Here is a 25,311-nt window from a genome sequence, read left to right as displayed (position 1 = left end):
AAAATGTAGACAAGCCCAGTAGGACTTTGATCGAAGCCACACAAACCGGTGTTGTTGATTAACAAATAAATAAATGGTAGGCTGCTGAGTTTGTCCTACTCAGCTGTTACAAATGAAATCTAGGTAATTTCATAGATTCTGATGTGGATACTTTGAATATATCGGAAAAAATATGCAGACAACAAAAATAGGTATGATTGAATTTGTTTTTATTTAATTACGACTGGTTTATTAAATCAGACGGCATTACATTATATTTAGCTCTACTGCCCTAAAATCCAGAATAAGGATTTGGCGATATTGTTATGTTCACAAAAAGTGCTCAAATATCGAGATGCAAGATTTATATATCACTACTTACATTCAAGATAAAAACCTTCATTATCAAAATCATCCACACATACAATCTCAATTCAGTAGATTCAGTATCCCAACACAGTATAACATTTACCATTTGTAGTGTCCTTGTTTAAGTTTTTTTTTACATATTCAGACAGACAAAAGAATTGGAAATAAATGAATAATTTAACATTTGGTACCCGATAGCTTGAACAACAGCAACATAAATCAGGTATTTCTAGGAATAGCTAAACATAATAAATACTAAGTCACAGTTGGGATTTGTAGGTGCATAATATAATACAAAAACATGTATATAATCAGACCATAAGACCATATATACAAGAAAGTATGTGTGACGCAAAAGGGACAGACCAAGAGGGGAAATCTGGACTCCAGCACAAAACAAGGTATTTACACATTCAGTGTATACAGTGAATTCCAGTGTGACAGTCTTTATCTTTGAGCGCCATGTATTTTAGTAGAATGCCTTGAATGTATAACCACATCAATGTTAGCTGTACATGCTTAAATATTATACTTGTAGGAAGATATATTTGTACGGTAATTAATTCTTGCTCCAGCGGTTGTCATCATAAATAAAACCATAGAGGGGAAAGGCAAACATGGCACAAATGGACATTGTTACAAACTGTTTGTCTACGTTAAATAAAGTTAACAAAAACGACCCAAGCTCACACCACTGGCCGTCTTACTTCATGACCCGAATCCCAAAACTGACTTTTTTTTGTTTAAATATAAAACCAGCAACGACAAGACATAGGGCAACATTTCAGAGAGGTTTTACTTGCTGAACTATTTAATCCAGGCAAAGTTTGCGACTGCGAAGAAACAAAGATAGATCCTTCAACATTAGTTACAATATTTCAACTGTGATCAACAACACATCGTTAGTCCATCCCTTTTCAGTCTAGTTAATATAATAATAAACGACTGAGGGATTCGAATAGCAGAGCACTTTTGAAGCGGCACTTACTTGGTGTGTCAAGCAAATGGTTTCTGGCTGTGGCTGCGGTGAATTAAAACATTTCCCATGGTATATGGGAAAACATATCTCATTATCAATGCCTTTGCCTATTTTAAATGTGTCCTTCAAGGAACCATCTCCATGTTTTCTGGACAGCATTAGACGTATTAACAAACAAAACAAAAAAAAATCACATAAAACTAAGAAAAATAATAATAAAATAAAATTTGTTTTTACAGAAACATTATTCTAGTTGCAAGGATCGACATCAGTCTAATCTATTTGAGCCACCATGCCAATAAAAAATGGATTTGCATCATCTTAACCTTGTTATTAGATGCAAAACAAAAATACCGTTAACTGGTACACTGAAAAAAAATTAAACCAACCAACAAATGTTTTGATTCAGCCCCCTAGCAACAGCAACAACAACAGCAACAACCCAAAAAGCCAATTCTTGGTGGTGGTGCTATCACTTTCTTTAAATAACTGGCTATAGTAGAATGGATAACTAACCCAGTGGCCAACAGTAAGCCACACAGCAATAGTTTCATACAAGAGTCTTAAGTTACTGTACGATACTAGTAACAGCAGTTGTAACAGAAGGTGTAACTTAAGCCATGCAGCTGCAGGTGTGTGTGTGTGTGTGTGTGTGTGTGTGTGTGTGTGTGTGTGTGTGTGTGTGTGTGTGTGTGTGTGTGTGTGTGTGTGTGTGTGTGTGTGTGTGTGTGTGTGTGTGTGTGTTATTAAATCATTTTTTATTGTTTGTTTGTTCGTAGCAGCCTTCACCAGAGCAGCAACTCAAGGGAAATCATCGTAAGGTTACTTTTTTTGACATAGATAATAAAGAATTGCACATTTCAGTTAATCCTTGCCATGTAATGCATCTTGGTTTCTCCTTCCTTTTGCAGGATGCTTAAGATAGACATGCACATCCTGTCCCTCTAACCACTTCCTGTCTGTCGTCCAATCAGACGTCATCAAAGATCCGACTGCGAGAGGAGGACATGGACAGGTACCTTCCACCGGCGGGCCTGGAAAGAGAGAAAAAGAGAAAGGAGAGAAGGTAAATACAAAGTCACTGTCTCTCTCATATCATCCAGAGAGAGAGGAGAGAGGAGAGAAGGTACAGACAATCAATGTCTCTCTCTAATCATCAGACCGTGATGGTGATCACAAACTGGAACAACGATCATGATGATGATTGTGATTTTCAACACTCGTTTCAAGTTTCAAGCAAGACAGTTCTTGAGTCTGACAGCAGGCCACCTACAAGACAGTTCTTGCAGGTGGCCTGCTGTCAGACTCCGTTTTGCTTTAACACAGGCGGGATTCCCTCGGGTGCGTTGTATCCGGTGCCCAGCCGCGTTTCTGGTGCCTGCACCTTTGAAGGTGTGACTGAGCAATGCGGAGCATGACACAAGCGTGATTACAGGGCAACCGCGGAAGTCACGTATTTCCGTAACACAAAGGTCTCCTACTGGTGTGAATTGGTTACCTTGAACAATCAATTGGTCACAATTGGTCACCCTGGTTAAAAAGCGTCTGCCTAAGGACTAGTAATAGTACTATTCATACTGATGTGGTACAGCTGTTGTGTACCTGGTGGAGTTGGCGTCCAGCGGGTCGTCTGTGAGCGTATCAGCGTTGAAGTCTAGTGGCTCTGCGTCCTGAAGGAGCTCCACGCTGTCCCTCTCCGACCGACTGCCTGCCCGCGAGTATTTGGCCTCTGTCGCAAAAGAAACCGCACAAATACCAAATGACCTTTTACAACCAATGGGAAAACACCTTTTTTTAATATTCCAATTTCTGACACATGATTGCAAACAATGTTTGAGAAGTGCGAGGGCAAAGTGACATTAAAACTATTGTGAAGTTTTATATCAAATCAAAGTTAGGGAACTATATCAGCTCTTTTTAGGATCTTGAAAGTCCAATATGCAGAAACAAGTGGGTGTACTTACATTTTTACAAAAGCAAATAGCCTAGGATAAAGGGGTATTATCTTATAATAACATAGCAGTATATTTATCCCAGATTTTAAAGGATGTTACAGCAGAACAATTGAAAGAAATGAAAGCAGTACAAGATGTACCCTTTTGAGAATGTCTCTGGGTTTAAAGGGACACTGTAAAAATTACTCCCATCTAGTGGTACAATTGAATATTGCATTCAAACTAATAGTGCTCGCTTGTTCAAAAACTGCGGTGGGCAGTATGTGCCAAGAAGGTGTGTCATGACATCCAATACTACCTCATCGAGTCATTCGAGTGATGATGAGGTTCGTTATTTCAAACAAATGTCAAACTGCATTGAATCATTAGTGTAAGCTAATGATGTATGAGTAATTATTCCTCGAGCAAGATAGTGAATTATTTCAGTCATCATTCAAGCTGGCTCAGAGTGAAAACGCGTTTGCATTTCCTGTACCACGTAGTGCTTTTTGTCCCTCTCGGCAGTTCATAGACCGGAAGAACATGGTAGCCTCCATGAAGCTTACCCGTCCTATGTAACTACATATTAATTATTCTTCGCTCAGGAGGATAAGTGAGATTTTTGGCAGAGATAATTATACACCAATGAGGACTTATTTATGAATGAACACGTTGATTTGAGGTAATAAATGACTTAAAATATTACACAGTGTCCCTTTAAGGGATATACTAATAAAAGTGACTTCAAATCGGACACGTCTTTGCCATCTGTACTTGGGCAGTGAAGCTGGGCTCCTAGTAGGAGGTGTGACGCCTGGGCTTACGTCTGTCAGTGGGGACAGGAGCGACCGTGTCCGAGTAGCTGGTCTCCTTCATCTCCGAGTTTGTACTTCTGTTGCGGGCCGAGTAGTCGTCCCTCTGGTTGCCATAGCGCTCCTTCCACTCCTGGCAAGACACGGTAGCGTGAGCTTTTTTTGTTTTGTTGCTTTTTTTCAAGCAATATTTTGCATCCCTATCTGCCTCTCATAACTATGATAATAATGTTTGAAACAAACATAATACTCACTCTTCGTCTGTTCTCTCCATCCTCAGTCCTTTGTCGTTTTCTTTTTTCTGTCCAAAAGAATGCAATAACCAGTAAGAAAGTGCAACGGCGAGCACATACATTCTTTTTAATGTTTTTTTTGAAACACATGCGTTGACTTGCGGCCCCTTGCCTCGTCGGATCAGCTCCTTGCCCTCGTCGATGAGGTCGGAGGTCAACTCGTTGTCTCCCATGAACTGCTGGAAGCCCATCAGGTTGAGGCAGCGCGTGCCCAGGCTGAGGAACGGGGCGCAGTGGGTTCACACTTTGAAAACAAAGCAAAGGGAACCCAGTGTTTCCAGTGCAGCCGTCGGAAGGGTGGACCTCACCTGAAGTACGTGGCGATGCAGAGGATCACTATCAGCATGGGGTAGTAGATGTAGAAGCCGTTGGCGATGAACGACAGCACCTTCATCGAGCCCATGATCTGTAGAGCAAAGCAAAACCGGTTCGTTAGGTTGTTTTGGATGTGGCAGGCTTAAATAAATAGACGGTAAACAATATGGATAGTCAGAATCAATGTAGTTCAGTAGGAGTTACGGATGTGTAGGCCGTCTGCAACTTCTGCTGCTGGGAGATGGCCTTGTCCATGTGGATCAGACCCAGGAAGTTCAGGCAGAGGGGAGGAGTCAGCCGGCAGAACAACCTGGAAGGGAGGCCATGTGGTCAGACCACGGGACCGGGGGCACGTTACGTGTAGGCTGTACGTCCTGTGTGTGGACACTCACATGCCACTGAACTGCAGGCTGTAGGCGTCCGTCTGATGGTGCGAGGCGAAGTAGTAGTAGTTGAACACTCGGATGCGGAACACGGTGGAGTAGACGCACGTGCACAGGAAGAAGATGGTGAGGAAGCACGCCATCTGGTGGACAGGTAGAACAATTCAAGCATTTATAATTAATGATTTAAATCAGGGGTGTCAAACGTACGGCCCGCGGGCGAGATGATTTTGTGAAGTACAGTATTGTAAAAAAATATATATTTTTTTTTATAAAAAAAAAAAAAAAATAAATTATTAAAATCCTTCCTAGCATTACATGGATTGCATTGACTGGCACTGATTAATTTGTTGTACATTGAACTACTGGACAATTGTGTGTAACTGGAAGTCGCTTTGGAATGTAACGTAAAATGATCTGCTATTTTTCAATGAAGGAAACTGCTGTTCTTAATGTGTCCACTAGAAGTCGCAATAGCAATTATGTTAAGCAAGCAAACTTTATACCGGGGCTGAGCAGGGAGCAAGTATATGTCGTTTTGCCTTATACTTTCAACATTATGCGCTTTGGCACTCTCATTGCCCCAAAATGTCTGTCAAAAAGACGAAAAGTGGACACAGAGTGCAGTGTTTTCTAAGAAAAATGGTCATCGTCCTTTTTATTCACGGAAGTAAATGGGAAACCTGTGTTTGGTGTGCTCACAGCATGTTTAATTTTACATAATTATGCCATATTTTTACCGGTCCGGCCCACTTGGGAATAGATTATCCTCCATGTGGCCCCTGAGCTAAAATGAGTTTGACACCCCTGATTTAAATGAATATGTTCATCGATATGATAGCAACAGACTTGATTTATAGTAGGTTCAATTCACCAAACTGTCATAGTAATGAATAAATGGATGATCTTTAGTCCACAGGAACCATTCTTGTGATTCAGTCTTACTCAGCATTAGGATTACAGAACCAAATACCCAAGTCATCTGGCTGTTTCAGGCTGCTTTGGGTTACCAGGTAATGTGAGTCAAGCGCCAACACCAATCTAATCTAATTGTAGCAAATGGAGACAGTGAAAGCCTAAACAGAGGGGACCAGCCGAGACAGGGCGTTTCATTGACCGGTTAGGTTAGTTCAGGAATGACCCGAATGCTCCAGAAAGACATGGGGGATATCAAACCCAGAGCCGTGGCTGGAGGTCCCCAGTCCCTGCGGTCAGGGGACGCTCCGTTGCGTTGGGTCAGGGTCAGGGTTGGGAGAGGCGTGTCCGGGGGGGGGGACGTACCTCGATGTACAGGTAGTTGTAGTCCCTCTCGGCCAGCTGGATGAAGACGGCGAACAGCGAGAGGACGGGCCGCGTGCTGAAGAAGGTGCACTCGGACCACACCACCGACACGGAGAACAGGGTCAGGACCACCGACAGCAGCCGGTAGAACCACTGCTTCAGCAGACACTCCCAGTACCACTCTGGGACGGACGGACACACGGACACGGGTTAGGAACACGAGGTGGCCAATGGTGTTGGGGGGGGGGGGGGGGGGTTTGGTTTGAATGGAAAGATTTCTTCTTTTTGAGGTCTCGATCCAACTCAAGTTTTGACAAAGTATTTACTTGTTTAGAAAAAAGTCATTAAAGTGTAAAATAATGCATCCTCTTAATTAACTGCCTTTTAACAGAAGCGCTTGCAACCAAAGCGACAATACAAGTATGTTGTAAGGTCGAAATAGTATAAAGAGTGTCGGCCTGGAGACGTACGAAGTATAGATTAACTCCCGGATGGACAGCCCTCCTTGTGATGTCACGCATGGCTATATTTTGAAACGGCTCGGAATGGCTAACCACCGACACACCTGGTGGTCAAATACGGGCTCTGTACTGTGAATAAACCAAAACATTACACTTTTGTGATTCTTTCGTTTTTTTTCTAACAAACTGCGTCATGTCACAGGTTGCTCTCTGCTCCGATTGGCCGACTGATCACGGTGGGCGTGTACCACTGCGTCGTGTCACAGGTTGCTCTCTGCTCCGATTGGCCGGCTGATCACGGTGGGCGTGTACCACTGCGTCGTGTCACAGCCACAGGTAGCTCTCTGCCTCGATTGGCCGACTGACCTACGGTGGGCGTGTACAAGTATCGGCTGACCCAGCCGGGGGGCTCGGTGGAGGGGAAGCTGTGGGAGAACTGGTGGGCCGCGCTGCTCTCGTTGCGGGCCACGTCCTCCAGGTGGACGGCCTGCTGCAGCAGCATCTGCCACTGGACCCGCGTCCGGTTGTGCCTCTGCACCGTGTAGATGACCTGGGAGGGAGGGACACACCCACCGAGAGACGGAGAGACGGACAGGAGACAGACACACACACACACACACACACACACACACACAGATAGACAGAGACAAACAGACAGACAGACAGAGAGACAGACAGAGAGACACAGACAGACAGACAGACAGACAGACAGACAGACGAATCAGGATTCTATGCGATGATGAAGAAGATGAGTGACGATGGATGTACGATAGATGTAAAGATATCTATCTTAGAATCTTGGATGATCATGTGTGTGCATGTTGGGGAAGGAGAATATAGTACATATACATGCTATGAATAGCCTCACACAGCCCTCCAGACTGCGACCATGTGTATGGTAGTTATTTGAACAATAAAGTCAACCTGGCCAGTCACCAGCTGTATAAATAGATTGAATCATGGAGGTGTCAGCGGCAGCTGTGCTCTTGACGTCAGGTGCTCTTGACGTCAGGTGCACATATCTACATTAACCAACGGTTGAAGCGTTCAAACATTTTTCAGAACAATAAGACGGTATTTTGGAGCTTGCAAACGGGTTTCTCCTGAATTTCTTTGCTGGTTCTCCAAGACTTTAAAGGTTGGAGGCACTGTGGCTCCTGGGTCAAACGATAGCCTGGAGGGCTGAACTTGTCACCACCACATGTACACTATGAACTGGCTCCAGGCGGTGTCCTCTCGGGTCCCCACCTGTTTGTGCAGCTTCACCAGGTTCTTCTCCGTGGGGTAGGTGTTCTGCTTGTCGTCAAAGTCCTCGTAGTCGTCCATGTTTCTGCCCATCTTCTCCTGGTAGACCACTGGACACTGTGGACCACATCACGTCAGTCCAGCTACGCTTCACATGCACGCCGCTGAGTGCTACGGTCAAGGGACACTGGGTTGGCTAGACTCAGAGAGTATGTTTGAATGCACGCTTTGGGTTTATTTAAGGCTGATTCATCCGATTAACGTTGTACTCTGAGTCACAGGGCCATGCAAAGTGGCCGCTCTGGAAATGGATCAAATGGGTCAAATTGATCTCGGGTCTTTCCAGGACTGAATTTTCATCGAAACTGAAGCTGATCTTAATCTGATAAGGAGCGCTTTATTAGTGTGCATGTGTAAAATTGGGCTGATATTGTCCAAGTTTTTAGAATACTCACTTTTCTTAGAATGGTATCGATGTACTTCCTGAGTTGGTGGTTGTACTTGATCGTTTCGCTGACTTTTCGCACTTCCTGTAGCAATAACACAGAAATAAAGATTAACTTCCACAGGTTGTTTGTCATAGGGTAGGTCATAAGGGTAGGGGTTGGGCCCCATCTTCCAGCAGGAGGCCTACAGCTAGCTTGATCTTTCTATATCAGCAGTGTTTGTAATGAAACCACTGTTTAGTGATTGTTACTTACATCCAATACTAAAGGCGACATGATAGATACATGTAGAATATCTAAATAAAGAAAGAAAATAAAACTGAAACCTATTTTTTGCATGCTTCCATATTGTGTTATAATGCAAGCTGCATTCATTATTGCATTGTTCATAGAAAGTCATATTTGTGACAAAAGCTTTCTCTCTTATGAAATATTAGATAAGTTAATTCATCTGTTGATGTCTTTAATGATCATCACAAAAGTAGGAAGTGATTAGCAAACTGAGTAGCAAACCCAGATGTATATAAATATATTTTTGAAAATCACGCATGGAAATGTACATAAAAAAATAATAACATAATATAAAATAAGATAATCGCTTCAGAATCGAATCGTTGACCTCATAATCGGAATCGAATCGAATCGTGAGGTGGCAAGAGATTCCCACCCCTAAGCTTTACTGCACACATTGTTTGCGGGTACCAACCCTATGACCTTTAGGGGCTGCTGACCCCAAACACCTGCTGACCCCCCCCCCCCCCCCCCCCGTCACGGCTCCTCCCCCTGACCTCCATCACGTCCTCCAGGTTCTCCTCGGCGTCCGCCTTCTCCGTCATCAGCTTGGCCGCCTTGAAGTAGGTCTTGACCAGCAGGTGGCCGCGGCGCGACGCGTTCCAGTAGGAGCGCGGGATCTCCACCAGCCCGTAGCCTAGCAACAGCACCAGCAGGAAGAGCCCCCAGGTGTTGGCGGCCGTGATGCCGATGGTCTGCAGCTCGTACCTGCACCGGAACGGACGGACGGGGTGTGAGGCGGGAAAGACTGCTACACGGCATCATAATGCAATGACCAGAAGACAATTGGGGGCAACTCACCACAATGGAGTTATATTTAAATTCAATTGCTTTATTTAGATTTATTCCTCATTTAATCCTGCTATGCAATGTAACTTTTTTTTTGATTATCTATTTGACTGCGTGTTCAGTATGGACCAGTTGCTACTTGTATTTAAAGTTCTAACTATAAATATCAGGCATTCTATTTATTTAAATTGATCATATAATGTAATTTAATAGGGCCAACATTTTCTACCAGGCCTACGATTGATTAGCCATTAAAAAACATTGAGACACGTATCCGTTGGTGACGTCACAAGTCGGCGTGTCCCCCCCAGAGTTCTTAACCAAACACGCCTGTGTGTGTGCGTTTGCGTGTGTGCGTGTGCATGTGCGTGTGTCCCTCACCAGGAGAGGTGCCACTCGGGGTGCACGGCCACGTAGATGAGCAGCGAGCCGAAGATGAGCAGGTAGGTGCCGTAGTAGATGGCGTTCTCGATGAGCGCCGTCTTCACCTTGCCCCCGATGGAGAAGCCGCCGGAGCGGGCGTACGACTGCATGAACGGCAGCAGCAGCCTGCAGGGGCGTGTCAAAATAAAAGTCCTGATTGGAGACAGGAAAGTCTAGTCTGGGGTTTGACTCCCAGTCGCAGCATCTCCCCTAAACCCTATCGGCTCCTTAATGACGTGTGTCTGAATCCCTGATGTTTCACTCTGTATAAAGATGTCTCCTTGTTGACTAAAAGGTAAATACATAGTGGCAATTTCTCAATGATTTAACATATACTATTTACAATTACGCACTCATCCACAGTGAGAGAAATTAAAGCATACATAGGAAAAGGGGGTAATACTATACTATAACTTGCGATAGTATTTCTACCATTATACTATGATACTACCACAGCACTGACCATGTGAGACACTGGGAGGTCCAGTACACCACCCTCCAGAACACAGGCATGACTCCGTCAGGGACGTAGCTCCAGGGCTGGTAGCATGGCTTGGGGACGCTGTGGGAGGAGTGCACGTGAACGCCGGTTACAGTTGAGAGGCATGCACGTGAACACCGGTTACCGTTGAGAGAGAGGAGTGCACGTGAACACCAGTTACAGTTGAGAGAGGAGTGCACGTGAACACCGGTTACAGTTGAGAGAGGAGTGCACGTGAACACCGGTTACAGTTGAGAGAGAGGAGTGCACGTGAACACCGGTTACAGTTGAGAGAGAGGAGTGCACGTGAACACCGGTTACCGTTGAGAGAGAGGAGTGCACGTGAACACCGGTTACAGTTGAGAGAGAGGAGTGCACGTGAACACCAGTTACAGTTGAGAGAGAGGAGTGCACGTGAACACCGGTTACCGTTGAGAGAGGAGTGCACGTGAACACCGGTTACAGTTGAGAGAGAGGAGTGCACGTGAACACCGGTTACAGTTGAGAGAGAGGAGTGCACGTGAACACCGGTTACCGTTGAGAGAGAGGAGTGCACGTGAACACCGGTTACAGTTGAGAGAGAGGAGTGCACGTGAACACCAGTTACAGTTGAGAGAGAGGAGTGCACGTGAACACCGGTTACAGTTGAGAGAGGCATGCACGTGAACACCGGTTACAGTTGAGAGAGAGGAGTGCACGTGAACACCAGTTACAGTTGAGAGAGAGGAGTGCACGTGAACACCGGTTACCGTTGAGAGAGGAGTGCACGTGAACACCGGTTACAGTTGAGAGAGGAGTGCACGTGAACACCGGTTACAGTTGAGAGAGAGGAGTGCACGTGAACACCAGTTACAGTTGAGAGGGAGGAGTGCACGTGAACACCGGTTACAGTTGAGAGAGAGGAGTGCACGTGAACACCGGTTACAGTTGAGAGAGAGGAGTGCACGTGAACACCAGTTACAGTTGAGAGAGGAGTGCACGTGAACACCGGTTACAGTTGAGAGAGAGGAGTGCACGTGAACACCGGTTACAGTTGAGAGAGAGGAGTGCACGTGAACACCGGTTACAGTTGAGAGAGAGGAGTGCACGTGAACACCGGTGGAATGAGAGATTTTTTCTCATTTCTCATGCTGTTAGTAAAGAGAATTTCCACAAATATGGCAAAGACAAATTCTAAAATTGGATTGCCAATTCAAGCTTTAATAAAGGGACACCATCTTACCTTACAGTGGGCGGGACCGTAGAGTTTGCCGTTGTCTGATTGGACGGAAGTGGGCCGACTGTTGCGATAGCTGCATGCTTCTCGTGGTCCAACTTACACTGTCTGTAGATAGTCTGTAACACACACACACACACACACACACACACACACACACACACACACACACACACACACACACACACACACACACACACACACACACACACACACACACACACACACACACACACACACACACACACACAAGATTAGAGACGATTTATGTAAGATATCTATATATTGAGGATAAAGATGCCACTAATGCTGTGTGTGTGTGTGTGCGCGCTGACCGTGGTGACGTCCAGCGGCAGGATGAACACGATGAGGAAGCAGAGGTACCAGGCCAGCAGGGTGCCAAACAGCACCATGCGCTGCTGCTTCCGGAAGTCTCCGTAGCGGTGGAGCAGGAAGAGGGCCAGGAAGAAGACCACCACGATCTCCAGGCCCAGCGCCGCCCCACTCATCCTGACGCTGCTCAGGTCACCTGCAACACACAACAAGGGACGTACACACGGGACATAAGAGTGGCTGTGGGCGAGACTCAAGAGCTTTACTTCCAGGGTAATTTCTTGATGTTTGCGGTCGGCTGTAAGTGTGTGAACTGTGCTGTGAGAATATCTGCTTCTAGTTGACTGCGCCTGCCACTGTATGAGACTACTTTGGATTGTAGACTTCTCCCAGCTTATTTCTGACCAATCAGGGTTTCTTTTCCTGATTGGTTTGGGGAATCCATTGTAGCTCTTGTGTAGGAGATGTAGGAGAAACAAAGGGAGGGAGGGAGGGAAGGTACTATTTTTTGGTTGCTAAGTTTGTTTACCTTCTCTCTCACCTTCTCTTTTTACAACCTACAGCACCTTTAACAGTAGTAAAACAATCGTAATATGTGCAACACGTACAAACATGACTAGTAGATACAATATAAAAACAATACAACAGCATGTCATTATCAGAGCTTTATGGCACTATTGTTGTGAACAGTATTCCCACGTCATTATTTATCTTTATTCTTTGTACCTGATGGAAGTATGTTTCCTTACCCTACGAGAGGTTTGTACTTTGTTAATGCATAATAATTAAAAAGTAATAATTATTATTATAATTGTATATAATACCAATGTATAATTATTATACATTGGTTGTAAAGGCGGGGACCATACAGTGCTGGTCGAAACACTGATAGTAATAATAATTAAGCATTCATATAGAGTGGCGAAGTCACGCCCCTTCCGTTAGAGCCAATGGGACCTATGAGATCGAAAAATATGAATGGGTTTCAAATTACTTTTCAAAGTAATTATTTTCTGGTCCCAGACTTTAGATGTCATGGATTTACACATATGTTGTTTGTGGATTTAAATGATAATTTTTCATGTCAAGAGTTTGACGGTTTATAATAATAATATAATAATACATTTCATTTATAGTGCCCTTTTCATCCAAAGATCTCAAAGGGCTACAGGTTAAAAGCAGTGTTGTTAAAAAAAATATATATATATATATTTATTTTAAAAATAAAAATAAAAGGGGGTTTAAAAACAACAAGAGTGGGAGCCAAAGGTTTTCTTAAAAATAAATGTTTTAAGACCTTTTTTAAAACAATCAGTGGATTGTGGTGCCCTCAAGGTGTCAGGGAGGGCCTTCCACAGGCGTGGGGCGGCAGCACTGAAGCCCATTCATACTTTTCGATCACATAGGTCCCATGGGCTCTGCCGGAAGGGGCGTGACTTCGCCACTCTATAGGCCTGAAAATAATAAACCTATTTCTATCTAGTTACTATATCCATTATTAACGATTATACTACATGGAAAAAAAACTGTAGCCTACTAAAATAGGGCACCTATCATATCAATAATGCAACTACTGTTGATCAGAACAGTTAATAACAGTTTTCATTGGCTTTCGGAGTTTGGGTGGGAAATGGAATGTTGTTTACACTTAAACAAGGAAAGAGAACAGGAAACCACAGAATAAAGTTCAAGACCTTAAGAACTTCAACAAAGTAATACAAAAGCCCAGGTGTTCCACAGACCAGCACGGCTTTTGTTTTACCTTGTTACAGTTCTAAATAAAAGTCCTAAACTTTATTTGGCGGTTTCCTGATCTCTTTCCTTGTTAGAAGTAGAGTGTTGTACTTTCCCCAACCAGAACAGATGCCCTCAGTGGTTTTGTATCACCCCGAACAAGGAAAAGAAAAAGAAAGAGAGAAAATGTCATCATCTGTCAAACTAGGTTGACAACCCACCCGTATGGGGAAATTAGCCGAAGATTCAGTACACATGATTCAATTATGTGTCAGGGTAGAAATACAACAGAGGTGAGGAGTCTTGAAGCAAAAACAATAACTAAACGCTAATAATACAGATTTTAAGTGAACAGAAATAACAAACAATCATACGAATGTTGAGTGAACTCAGTCATAAATATAATAGTATGGTGTTTAGCTGTATAATTTCTCAAAGTCCGGCATAGAGATCAACAAAAATATAGATTCAATATACATTATTTGACAGTAAGGACACACATGAATCGCGATGACCAAGTTATCATCCATACTGTCGACTGTCTTGCTGATAATCGTGACCTAGTCATATGCTCGTTCTCACACACACACACACACACACACACACACACACACACACACACACACACACACACACACACAGTTGTCATTAACCCATTACCAGTGGTATGAATGCAACGTAGCAAGAAACTTGAATTTCCAGAAAAAAAAAGATTGGATCACGTGATTGAAAGCATCACACTTTTCATCGCAACACCTGTTCAGGTATAGATTCTCCTCACATTAAACGCTGCTCTTATGTATGCATCACCTGGGATGTAGCACTCCATGTTTGGACGGAGGATTATTACAACATCATGTTACCATATAACGACACCGAAGGATAGAAGGAATCCTTGACATTATGAACAATGACAGCCATTGTGTGTATTGTTTGTATTGTATTAGGATTATGAGCTGATGTGGCTTCTCTTGGAGGTAGCGAAAAGAACAGACCATACATTACGAAGCTGTGAATCAACACTGGACTGGATTATTGCCGGGGATATAATTAAATAACACATGCTTTTTATTCAGTCATGGTTATTGCATGTTCCACGTCTTCAGTCTACGCCCTGATAACAACATAACAGCTAACGTTATAACTTAATACCAGGATAGAGGATTCACTGATAATGTGACTACGATCTTACCTTCAGTGGAAAGAGAAGTTGAATGTAACAATGGTGAACAGACAGGGTATATCCACTGGTTCTGTTACAGAATAACAACACATGTAATTCCTGTAAAGCTATCGGTCACATCCTAGCTGCCCAAGCCAAGAAAAATGCAGGAAGCGTAATATGCACGACGCATGCGCATCGAAGACGTCTCGGGCTTTAAAGGAGACGCCACAGATTAATTCGTTTACAAATTGTAGGGATATTCTAGGAGTATGTGGTCGAGTATAATTATGAAATTCAATGTACGTCATTCCTTCAAAGCCAGTGTAACATAAGCCTTGACCTCCATTGGTGTTGAGACAATTTCTAAAATCTACTTTAATCAGTAGAGCCTGGTTTGTCGAGATAATTCTAAATTTTAAAGTTTAACTAAGTATTTACTTCTGTTGTTCCACACTAGTCCAACAGGAACGATGACCTCTTGGCTGTATGCCTCTGTCTCCTTCTGAAGAGACTAAACTGCCCTCTGCTGGTGGTAGGATGAACAGCCGGGTAATGTTATATCACATTCAGCAGTACCGTACTGCGACCTGAGGGCGGGGTGGCTCAATCACGGTGAAAGATTCAGTTGTGGGCGATCACTGATGAGCTTAATGAATGAATGAATGTGTGTGTGTGTGTGTGTGTGTGTGTGTGTGTGTGTGTGTGTGTGTGTGTGTGTGTGTGTGTGTGTGTGTGTGTGTGTGTGTGTGTGTGTGTGTGTGTGTGTGTGTGTGTGTGTGTGTGTGTGTGTGTGTGTGTGTGTGTGTGTGTGTAAATGTAGGCCTACATTAAAACGTGTGATTCAATCATTCCACTTGAGAAGACGCTCAATAATAAGGCCCAATGTTTTCGTGTGTGTGTGTGTGCGTGCGTGCGTGTGCGTGTGTATACACTATACTTAGATTAATTCATTAAAGGGGTGATACTATGCCACCAGGTGTGTGTGTGATCAGTCAGCATGGCTTCATATGGACTGAGCGCCTGCTTCATATTTCCCCAATAGCTTATGCGTTTCATTATTTCAATCTTCAAGCGTGGAGGATAGTCACTTCGACCCCAAATGATCGGAGACTATAATCGTGGTGGAAAGATCCCTTTCCCTTAAACCAATTTAGAAAAAAATGTAATTCTTCAATGTGTTCAATGCATCTGAACACATTGTTTACTTGTGTGGGCCTATCTTGGCATGTACCTGTACATGCCATGTATATATCTTCCAATACAAAACCCTACTCCTCACCTACAAAGCTCTCCACAACCTAGCCCCCAGGTACCTCTGCGACCTCCTCCAAGAATACACTCCCTCCCGCTCCCTCCGCTCAACCTCTGCTGATACTACTATCCCCACATCACGACTCACTACAATGGGTGCCCAGTCATTCAGCTGTTCAGCACCCAGGCTCTGGAACTCCCTCCCCCCACACATAAAACAGTCAGACACCATTACAACCTTCAAGTCACAACTCAAAACTCACCTGTTCAAACTCGCACACAACGTCTAACTGATCACTGTTTTGATTGTTTGTTTGTTTTGTTTTGTCTTGTTTTTGTTTTATTTATTTTTTATTTATTATGTTTATTTATTTTTATTTATTTTTCCACAATGTCTTGTTTTTTAAACGATTTATGATGACTACCATATGCTCTGTAAGGTGACCTTGGGTGTCTTGAAAGGCGCCTCTAAATTAAATGTATTATTATTATTATTATTATTATGTGTGTAAGTCTGTTAAATAATTTATCCAAGTGTGCTCCTCCCCACGGCAGATTCAAAAGAGGCTTTAGTGAGTATTTTAAATAGATTATATAAAAATGTTCTGTATAAATTCCATTTATAGGCCCACTTTATATAAATAATTATTATTATTTATCCAGATTGGACCTCTGAGTAGAGACTATGGTATCCAGATTGGACCTCTGAGTAGAGACTATGTCTTGAGAGATGGACGTTGAGTTGGTTCAGCACAATTTTCTCAAGAATCTTCGAAATAGCAGAAAGGTTGGAGACTGGTCGATAATTGCTAAGGATGTCAACATCAGCATTGTCCTTCTTCAGAGTTGGTTTGATGACTGCTTTCTTCATGTCAGATGGAAAAGTTCCGGTCTTTAACGAGGAGTTGATGATGTGGAGTAGAACAGGCGTCAGCTCTTTTACACAGACTTTAAGAAGAAATGTTGGGATTGGATCCAGGCAACAAAACTTGTTGGACATCTTAGAGAGTAAGTCTTTGAGTTCATCAGCTGTTATCTCAGAATACCTATTTTATTTATTGATTAAACCTTTATTTATACTCGAAAGATCAATTGAAGGGTGGCCCTCATTTGCAATGATGTCGATAGGCTAAGTGACTTGCATTGTCACTTAGCCTATATCAGATAACGTGAAACTTACGAATGATCATATACTTTGACTATTCACAAGTATAAACTATGAGCAAACACAACCTGACCGAACCCCTCTTACCTAATGGGACAACCTGCCCACCGCCCCCACATTTGTTTCGGTCACTTTGGGTAAGGCTGTGTACACACCACTTTATTGCTAGACGACATAAAATATTCTCCCTGATCAAATATTTGCATAATCGGCCTGCCAAAAACTGCCAGGATATTTCATAACTTTGTGGACAGAATGGACTCAACATGAATGACCTGAAGAAACATTTATGACATTTATAATAAAAATATTATTAAGTATGTTGCCTTAGTAAAAAATAACCTTTGATGTACCCTTTACATCTGTTAATGAAAACAAATTCACCAGTCGTAATTAATATAATATGTATTTAAAAAAATTCATCTCTATGGCATAGTGATGTCATCATGTCATTGTGATGTCACTTTGCGATGTTCAACCCTTATTATATTGTGTGCATCGTTTACATCTGCATTCAATATGATGCTCCATCAATGAAACCCAAATTATTAGTCCAAACAATTTAAGCCATCAGCTCAAAAGGATGGGATGAGGATTCGTGATTTTCAGTTTATAAAGGACTTAATGGTCTCAAAATAATGTTTGCTTGTCCCCTTGATGTTGCACAATGGTCATATTTATTATTTATCCACTTTACTGATTTGAGCTTCCTGTTATACTGGAAGAATGCCACATTTACTCTGGTAAACTATGTTGTAACTCATACCCAAACAATTGGTTTGCAGGTTTACCACTCAAGCTTACATTTTAGCTACCTATTTAAGTTAAAGAGATGACCTGGATTGCATCTGACTTAAGACCCATTAATAATTTTGTATTTATTTTAGATTTTGAAGGTATGCAATTTAGACCTTATAAGAAATAAGTTTATCTTTATACTGCATAGGAATGAATGAATGAATTGCATTTTGCAATTTTGGTCTAGCTTTATTGGTTTGGTATATGATGCAACAGTTAATAAACAAAACACTGATAACACGGTCTTTCTACAGCTGTAAGATCATTGAATCAATCAATGTAAGATCATTGAATCAATCAATGGATCACTCATCAGTGATCGCCCACAACTGAATCTTTCACCGTGATTGAGCCACCCCGCCCGGCCTGTAATATATCTATTACAGGCCTACTATAAAAGCACTGGTACAGATTTAGTTATTCAAAATTGTGTGTTTTCTAATTGCTCTAACAATTGAATTTTTTAAAGACATTGTTTTATGCGGTACTGATGCAATCATCACGCAAGGCAGCCAGGATTTCAAATATATACGGCCTGTTCCTGAGTTCACTCCGCTCTTAGCAGGGTTGGAGGGTCAACCGCGATCACTCGATCTAGAGACTCTCTGTGATTGGCTAAAGGCTGGTCTTCACGTGAACCACGCATGAGCTTTGCAACACCAGGGAAACAACCTGGTTGCAATCAACCATATGCACAACCGACCGGTGCAGTGAAGTCCGATATTGGAAATGGGCAATAACGCCAAAATAAGGTTCAAGAAATTTGCGTCAATCCAAGAGTAGGATTGCAACTGCTGCAGGCCGCTCCGACTTCTCAAATGTTTCAAACCCAGGGTTTTAGGTAAGTTTAAAATGACCGATTCGAGATGATCCATGTAGCAGGCCTATTTAGTCGGGGTATTAAGAACGCAGGACCTGTTTTTAATGTCATACTGTTACTAAATGTCTAATTCTGTAAATGTTTTAATTCATCTTTATCCGTGATAAGGTAGATAACGCAGTAATCATAGGCACAGATCTTAGGCGAACGTTACTGGTTTGGTTGGAGTAAGTCCAGCACTGCGGTCATGCCAGCCGACTCATCGAGATCGGCGGTCAAGCCAGCCGACCCAGTTTTTTGCCGTACCTGTATATACTAGCCATTACGGTAATAGCGTCTCAGACCTAGTTTAAAGTAAAAGCATTCGTCGGGTACATACAAAAAGACAGTCAATAAAAGCAAATACTATCAAAGGAAGTGTACGGCCGTTGTGGTATTTACTTTCAAAATAAAAGCCCACCAAACATTCCAATCTGAGACATATTACAAATGATTTTGGATTCGATTTAAAAGACAATGCCCTGTTATTCCATGCTCATTTCACTTCAGGGTTATAGTTCACAACCCCATAGGGTCACCCAAGAAGTTCCAGAACATTCTGATGTGGAGTTTCAAAATAAAAGCCCACCAAAAATTCCAATATGAGACATATTACAATGATTTTGAATTTCAATTTAAAGGAAAATGCCCTGTTATTTCAGGCTCATTTAACTTCATGGTTATAGTTCACGACCCCATGGGGTCATGCAAGAAGTTTCAGAACATTCTGATGTGGACTTTCAAAATAAAAGCCAACCAAAATGTCCAATATGAGACATATTACGTATGATTTTGGATTCAATTTAAAAGAAAATGCCCTGTTATTTCAGGCTCATTTCACTTCATGGTTATAGGTCACGACCCCATAGGGTCACCCAAGAAGTTTCCAATCTCCAATATGAGACATATTACTCATTTCACTTCATGGTTATAGTTTACGACCCTATGGGGTCGTGAACCCCTATGGGGTTACTCATTTCACTTCATGGTTATAGTTTACGACCCTATGGGGTCGTGAACTATAACCATGAAGTGAAATGAGCCTGAAATAACTGGGCATTTTCTTTTAAATTGAATCCAAAATCATATGTAATATGTCTCATATTGGAATGTTTGGTGGGCTTTTATTTTGAAACTCCACATCAGAATGTTCTGAAACTTCTTGCCTGACCCCATGGGGTCGTGAACTATAACCCTGGAGTGAAATGAGCCTGGAATAACAGGGAATTGTCTTTTAAATCGTATCCAAAATCATATGTAATATGTCTCAGATTGGAATGTTTGGTGGGCTTTTATTTTGAAAGTAAATACCACAACGGCCGTACACTTCCTTTGATAGTATTTGCTTTTATTGACTGTCTTTTTGTATGTACCCGACGAATGCTTTTATTTGAAACTAGTTCTGAGACGCTATTACCGTAATGTCTAGTATATACAGGTACGGCAAAAAACTGAGTCGGCTGGCTTGACCGCCGATCTTGATGAGTCGGCTGGCTTGACCGCAGTAGGCCAGCTCACTGTGACACTGACACGTTTGTTAAAATAGGCATGGCCTTTAGGGCTACTCTGCGTTATTTAAGATGGACACAATACTGACGCTGCTTGTTTCATTTGATTTATTTAGGGCACTCGACTTTCCTGTTAAATCCAAAATGCCGTTCGACCTGGTCCTTCCCCATTACCTGTCCAACGAGGAACTCGGTTACAGGAAGATCCCCAAACCTTGCATCAATCCCACTTTAACATTTGCCCAATCAAGAGGGTTCGACCATATCGACTCAAACGATGTTTTACACAACAACGACAAGAACAAGAAGGAGAAAAAGACGAAAAAGTCAGTGTCTTTCGCGGATCACAGAGGTCTTTCGCTGACCCGGGTCAAGACATTCTCGGAGAGTAAAGACCCCATTGAGATTCCTATCAACATTCAAAAGCTGTTCAGCAACTCGGCCCAGCTCTCGGCGGTGGAGGAGGAGGACAAACTGGTGTTGGATTTCACGCAACCCTCCGCCGACTACATGCAGTTCCGCCGGCGGCTAGGGTGGTGCAACGTCTGCCTGGAGCACTGCATGCTCAAGGAGAAGACGCTGGCTGGGACCGTTCGAGTGAAAAACCTATCCCTGGAGAAATCTGTGACCGTGCGCATCACCTTTGACTCCTGGAAAAGCTACACTAACGTGACTTGCGCTTACGTCATGAGCACGTATCCAGACATCGAGCACGACACGTTCTCGTTTGAGGTGCTATTGCCAGATGTTCTGGAGCGCATTGAGTTCGCTATCTGTTATGAAGGGGGCGGCAGTGTGCATTGGGACAGCAACCAGGGCAAGAACTACAAGGTGGTGTGGTCATCACAGAGGGAACGCGGTCGACACCACCAGGGGAGGCGACGCTCGTCTCTTCTGGGGATCCACTTTGACACCTACGGCAGCCCCACGTGTTCCCATGGGCTCTTCCCGGATTGGCCAGGCTATAATGTGTACGAAAACATTGGGCCTTATTATTGAGCGTCTTCTCAAGGAATGTTTGAAAAAAACACACACACACACACACACACACACACACACACCTTTTAATTACCTGATTAAAACCACCAAGGCACTGCTGATAAGCTTAGCTATCTCTTTGGCAGTCCCTGTGAAATAAATATTTTTTAAATAAATGAAAGCCTTATTTAATAAATGAACCTTAAACAGATGCTGCTATGTTAAAATGTGATTTGTCATAATTGTGGTTGTATCAAGTACTTGATTTGGCACTATTTCAATGCAAAGATGATTATAACTCTACTGGTCCAATGAATAGTTTGAGCTGATAAATTGTGTAGTAGAGTCTTGCCTGTTTGAGAAGTTAACACATGAAACACATAACACATAAAAATGTATTGCCTTTATTTTTTGCCATTATTGTATGATGCCGATAAACCTTGCACAAGTGAAAGAAACGTTAAAATAGCTCTATTAATTGTGCATCATGTATTGTGCCGTATGGGTAGGTGATATAATAATAGTCGCCCGCAATATGAGTGTTTCATTGTCAACACCTGTTTTTTTTTTAAAAGTCTCCTGTGCTGTGGCTTTTGCATTTGTGTTCTGGAGTTTGCAGTTGTGTTGTAGAGTTTGCATTTGTGTTTTGTGCCCGTTTTGTGCCTTTTCTTTTATTCCGTTAATAAGCTTGTGTTTTTCGGAATTTGCAAAGCGTTGTGGAAATGCATTTCGTTGAACACGTCTCGGACACACCATAGGTTCAGGCTGTCGGATAAGAAGTCAGAAGGACAGCCAAGTCTTTGTTCCTGCTTATCCCCGCCGCTCATCAGCTCAGTCCAGGCCTCGGAGGTAAACAAGGGAAAAAAACTGGTGTTCGACCTCATGCCTCCCTCCTCGACTATCTGCTGGCCCGTGGGCGGGAGCACACCGCAAGACCTGAGCATGCGGTGCTTTGGAGTTCAGTAGAAATCATAGCTATCTAGAAGCCTGAGAACAACGGCTACAACTTAAATAATGATGGCCTAATGTAACTATGTATGTCAACTGCTGAAGAGTACAATAAACAGATTTTTAAATTATTGTATTGTCGGGGTGATCCATTCCTTCAATTTATATTGGCGTGTTAGTTAAGACTGTACTGCTGTCGTGATTTAGAAAGGGTGAAATAAACTCACAGATGGGCCGGTTTGTTTGATACCGCAGGTCGAGGGGAGACGTGCTAAGAGAACCAGAAAAAAAAGCAGACATGAAAGAAAAGGGCAGTTGGAAACTAGGAATTCATTTAGACTATTTTGGGAAACTGATTACGATTTCACCAGGATTCCTTATCTGGTTTGTCATGGGCGGTAGTTGCTACAAAAACAAATCACTGCAATGAGCCCTTGCAAATAGGCCTGGTGTGGGCCAGACAGCGTTAAAGGGACTGACTTTCTAGTCTTGTATTTATTTCTTGTCATTCCATATTGAGGGAAAGTAAAGGGAAGAATTCTGAAAACAAGCAGTGAAGTCTGTTTTTCTGACATCTCATCCTACCAAACAGAACTCGTTTTTGCAATCGTCAAGACTCATTGAAACCTGTTTAACCTGGTTGAATCTTTTTTAGCGGGTATTTGGTAGCCATTTAAAAAAAATAGCTGCCATGGCCCCCCAGGGTCCAAATTCACAGCCCCTTCATATCTTTAATGTTTCATTAAATCAAAACCAACATATGAACCAAATCTGATGCGTTCATCGTAAAATGCCCAAGTCTTATGGATCGTTCATCCTAGCTGCCCCACCTCATTCCCCTCGGTTGCTGTGGTTGATGGAGCCCCTCTGATGCAGACTGGTGGGGCTGGGCTGGCACGTATCATGAGTCATGACATCATCTGCAGTGAAATATTGAACAGTAGCTGAGGCAGGGGAGTTGGGCCACGCCCAGTATGGGAGGCTGCCGCTAGGCAACGATAGCACTGAAGTGTCAGAATGACCCTTTCTGAGAAGTGGGTTTTTAATGTTCCTTTCTATTCAAACACTATTTACCATTATTTGGTTCTCTTCTTTCTCATTTATATATAGGAGACTGATGCAAAGACATATCAGACATTTAAAAAAAAAAAGCAAAGTCAAACATTGTTCCGATACGTTTGCTTTTGAAGAATTTTTCTACTTGCAAGATATGCATTGTTTGAAATGCTTCATCCATTTTATTAATGGTTTTGAAGAGAGTGTTTTCGCTTGAACAGTAGGGCTGAATGGAAACACATATCTAAGTAAGTCACCTTGTTGCTATGTCTCGCACTGCCTTTTTTTAACCAAATCCCAGAGTTGAGCTGGGGACTTAAACTTGCGATCCATTCACCATGGTAACAGAACACCACTAGCTGCAACTGTATTATAATATGAAGAGGCATGGATAATGGCTTGGCGGTTCTGTATCGGATGTAGTTTGACATCCTATTAGACATAAAATGGTTGTGATGGGGTTACTAGACATTCAACAAATCGTTTTACTGAGGCACTACTAGTCTACACTGTTTTATCTATGGGGTTGTTTATATTTTTGGGTCTCCTGTCCTTTTTCCGTTGTTTTTCTAGGTCGAAGGTCACCATCGATTTCTGGCAGATAAAATATTTCCAGTTCTCCACAGTTGATGATCGCTCTGTTGTGTCAGCACGAATCAACAGGCCAGGCTGGAACGGTTCCAATGCGAGTATCTAAACAGGGTACAAAAAAATCTATTCTTAGTTACTGGTGCACCTGCACAATCGCACAACTGGGTACATAAATAACGCAACTGGGACTAAAAACTTGATGACACAGTATCACACAAAATGTAATTCTTCTCAACTTTTGTTGAGCATTGCAATAACTAATTACAGGTTTATCTCAAAGGCGGCATATGCAGTTGCATATAAAACAGATATTCAAAAATACCGTCAGAAGATTGAGAGCATGGTTATTTTAAATCACAGTTTAGAGAAGGACTCCTATCCCCAGCAGTGTTATCAATGTACTGTGGGCACAGCCATTGAACCACATTTGCCTCAGCATGACCACAAACATGTTTACTGAAGCCGTCCCTGTGTCCTCGGGGGGACTACAGGACTCAAACACAGGACTGCGTGCAGACGGCAACCGCTATACGTCCACCTTTGCACTGTTGGTGCCCTCACAAAGTACGTGGCATCGTTTCAACCCCGGCTTGTTGTCGAAAGTTGTTAATTGAGGAGGTTTTGAAGGCCTTCGTATGCACACATTCAGAAGGCTTAAGCGCGTCATGCTCAGGCCTGACCTCGAAAGGTCAAGGAATTACTCCCCAACAGCCACCCAATTACTATTTAGCAGACGTTGACACGTGGAAAGATAGTGATAGATGTACGTAAGGAGCAGGTAGGGGCTAGGACATCGGGGGGCGGGGGGCGGGGGGTTTAGGCTGCGCCGCTGCCGACATTGTGGTTTGAACCCCAAACATTCGGCAAGGAACATTCTAGAGTCTATTCTGTTCCCTGACTTGTTCCAGAGGAGACTAGAATAAGGAACGACTGACCTGTAACACTGCCTCTGTGTGTCTGTACGGGAGACTGACCGGGGACAGGAACGTTCCAACCTTGAGGGGGCATGAAAGCACGGTCTGTGATTACATCATGTTGATAGCCTCACATCTGATCCAGACAAGGTTTACGATCTGTCGGGAGGTCAACATGAAAATCGATAAAGCTATGTTGAGGGTTTGAATTATTTATTTTTTTAAATAAAATTTAAAATTAAATAACATTTGATAGACAATATTGTCATAACTTTTTTAGAAGCAACATACTGTAGGCCTATTTAATCGTTACA

General features: G+C 42.8%; 2 protein-coding genes and 1 long non-coding RNA gene across 3 annotated transcripts; 1 reads left to right on the top strand and 2 right to left on the bottom strand.

Moving 5' to 3' along the window:
- Window positions 1–192: 192 nt before the first annotated feature.
- On the bottom strand, window positions 193–15,115 carry lmbrd2b (LMBR1 domain containing 2b). The gene is made up of 18 exons (XM_060049710.1): window positions 14,957–15,115; window positions 12,033–12,226; window positions 11,704–11,816; window positions 10,464–10,562; window positions 9,959–10,126; window positions 9,286–9,496; window positions 8,507–8,581; window positions 8,055–8,168; window positions 7,173–7,356; window positions 6,346–6,527; window positions 5,074–5,207; window positions 4,886–4,991; window positions 4,675–4,772; window positions 4,479–4,582; window positions 4,328–4,374; window positions 4,086–4,206; window positions 2,930–3,056; window positions 193–2,361 (listed from the first exon to the last, which is right to left on the bottom strand). Exons 2-18 carry the CDS (start codon window positions 12,204–12,206, stop codon window positions 2,298–2,300), a joined length of 2,121 nt encoding a protein of 706 aa, XP_059905693.1. The 5' UTR covers window positions 12,207–12,226; window positions 14,957–15,115; the 3' UTR covers window positions 193–2,297.
- A 3,725-nt stretch (window positions 15,116–18,840) lies between these two features.
- Window positions 18,841–22,567, top strand: ppp1r3b (protein phosphatase 1, regulatory subunit 3B). Its single transcript, XM_060049709.1, has 2 exons — window positions 18,841–18,984; window positions 20,627–22,567. The coding sequence occupies exons 1-2, from the start codon at window positions 18,962–18,964 to the stop codon at window positions 21,507–21,509; spliced, it is 906 nt and encodes a 301-aa protein (XP_059905692.1). The 5' UTR covers window positions 18,841–18,961; the 3' UTR covers window positions 21,510–22,567.
- LOC132455753 (uncharacterized) lies at window positions 21,906–24,860 on the bottom strand. The gene is made up of 2 exons (XR_009525329.1): window positions 24,406–24,860; window positions 21,906–24,185 (listed from the first exon to the last, which is right to left on the bottom strand). It is a non-coding gene; the product is annotated as an uncharacterized LOC132455753 (long non-coding RNA).
- Window positions 24,861–25,311: the final 451 nt, after the last annotated feature.

This window comes from Gadus macrocephalus, chromosome 4, assembly GCF_031168955.1.
Source record: "Gadus macrocephalus chromosome 4, ASM3116895v1".
NCBI classification, from domain to species: Eukaryota; Metazoa; Chordata; class Actinopteri; order Gadiformes; family Gadidae; genus Gadus; species Gadus macrocephalus.
Note: the sequence above shows the minus strand (reverse complement) of the source record. Positions and strands in the feature narration are given on the sequence as shown.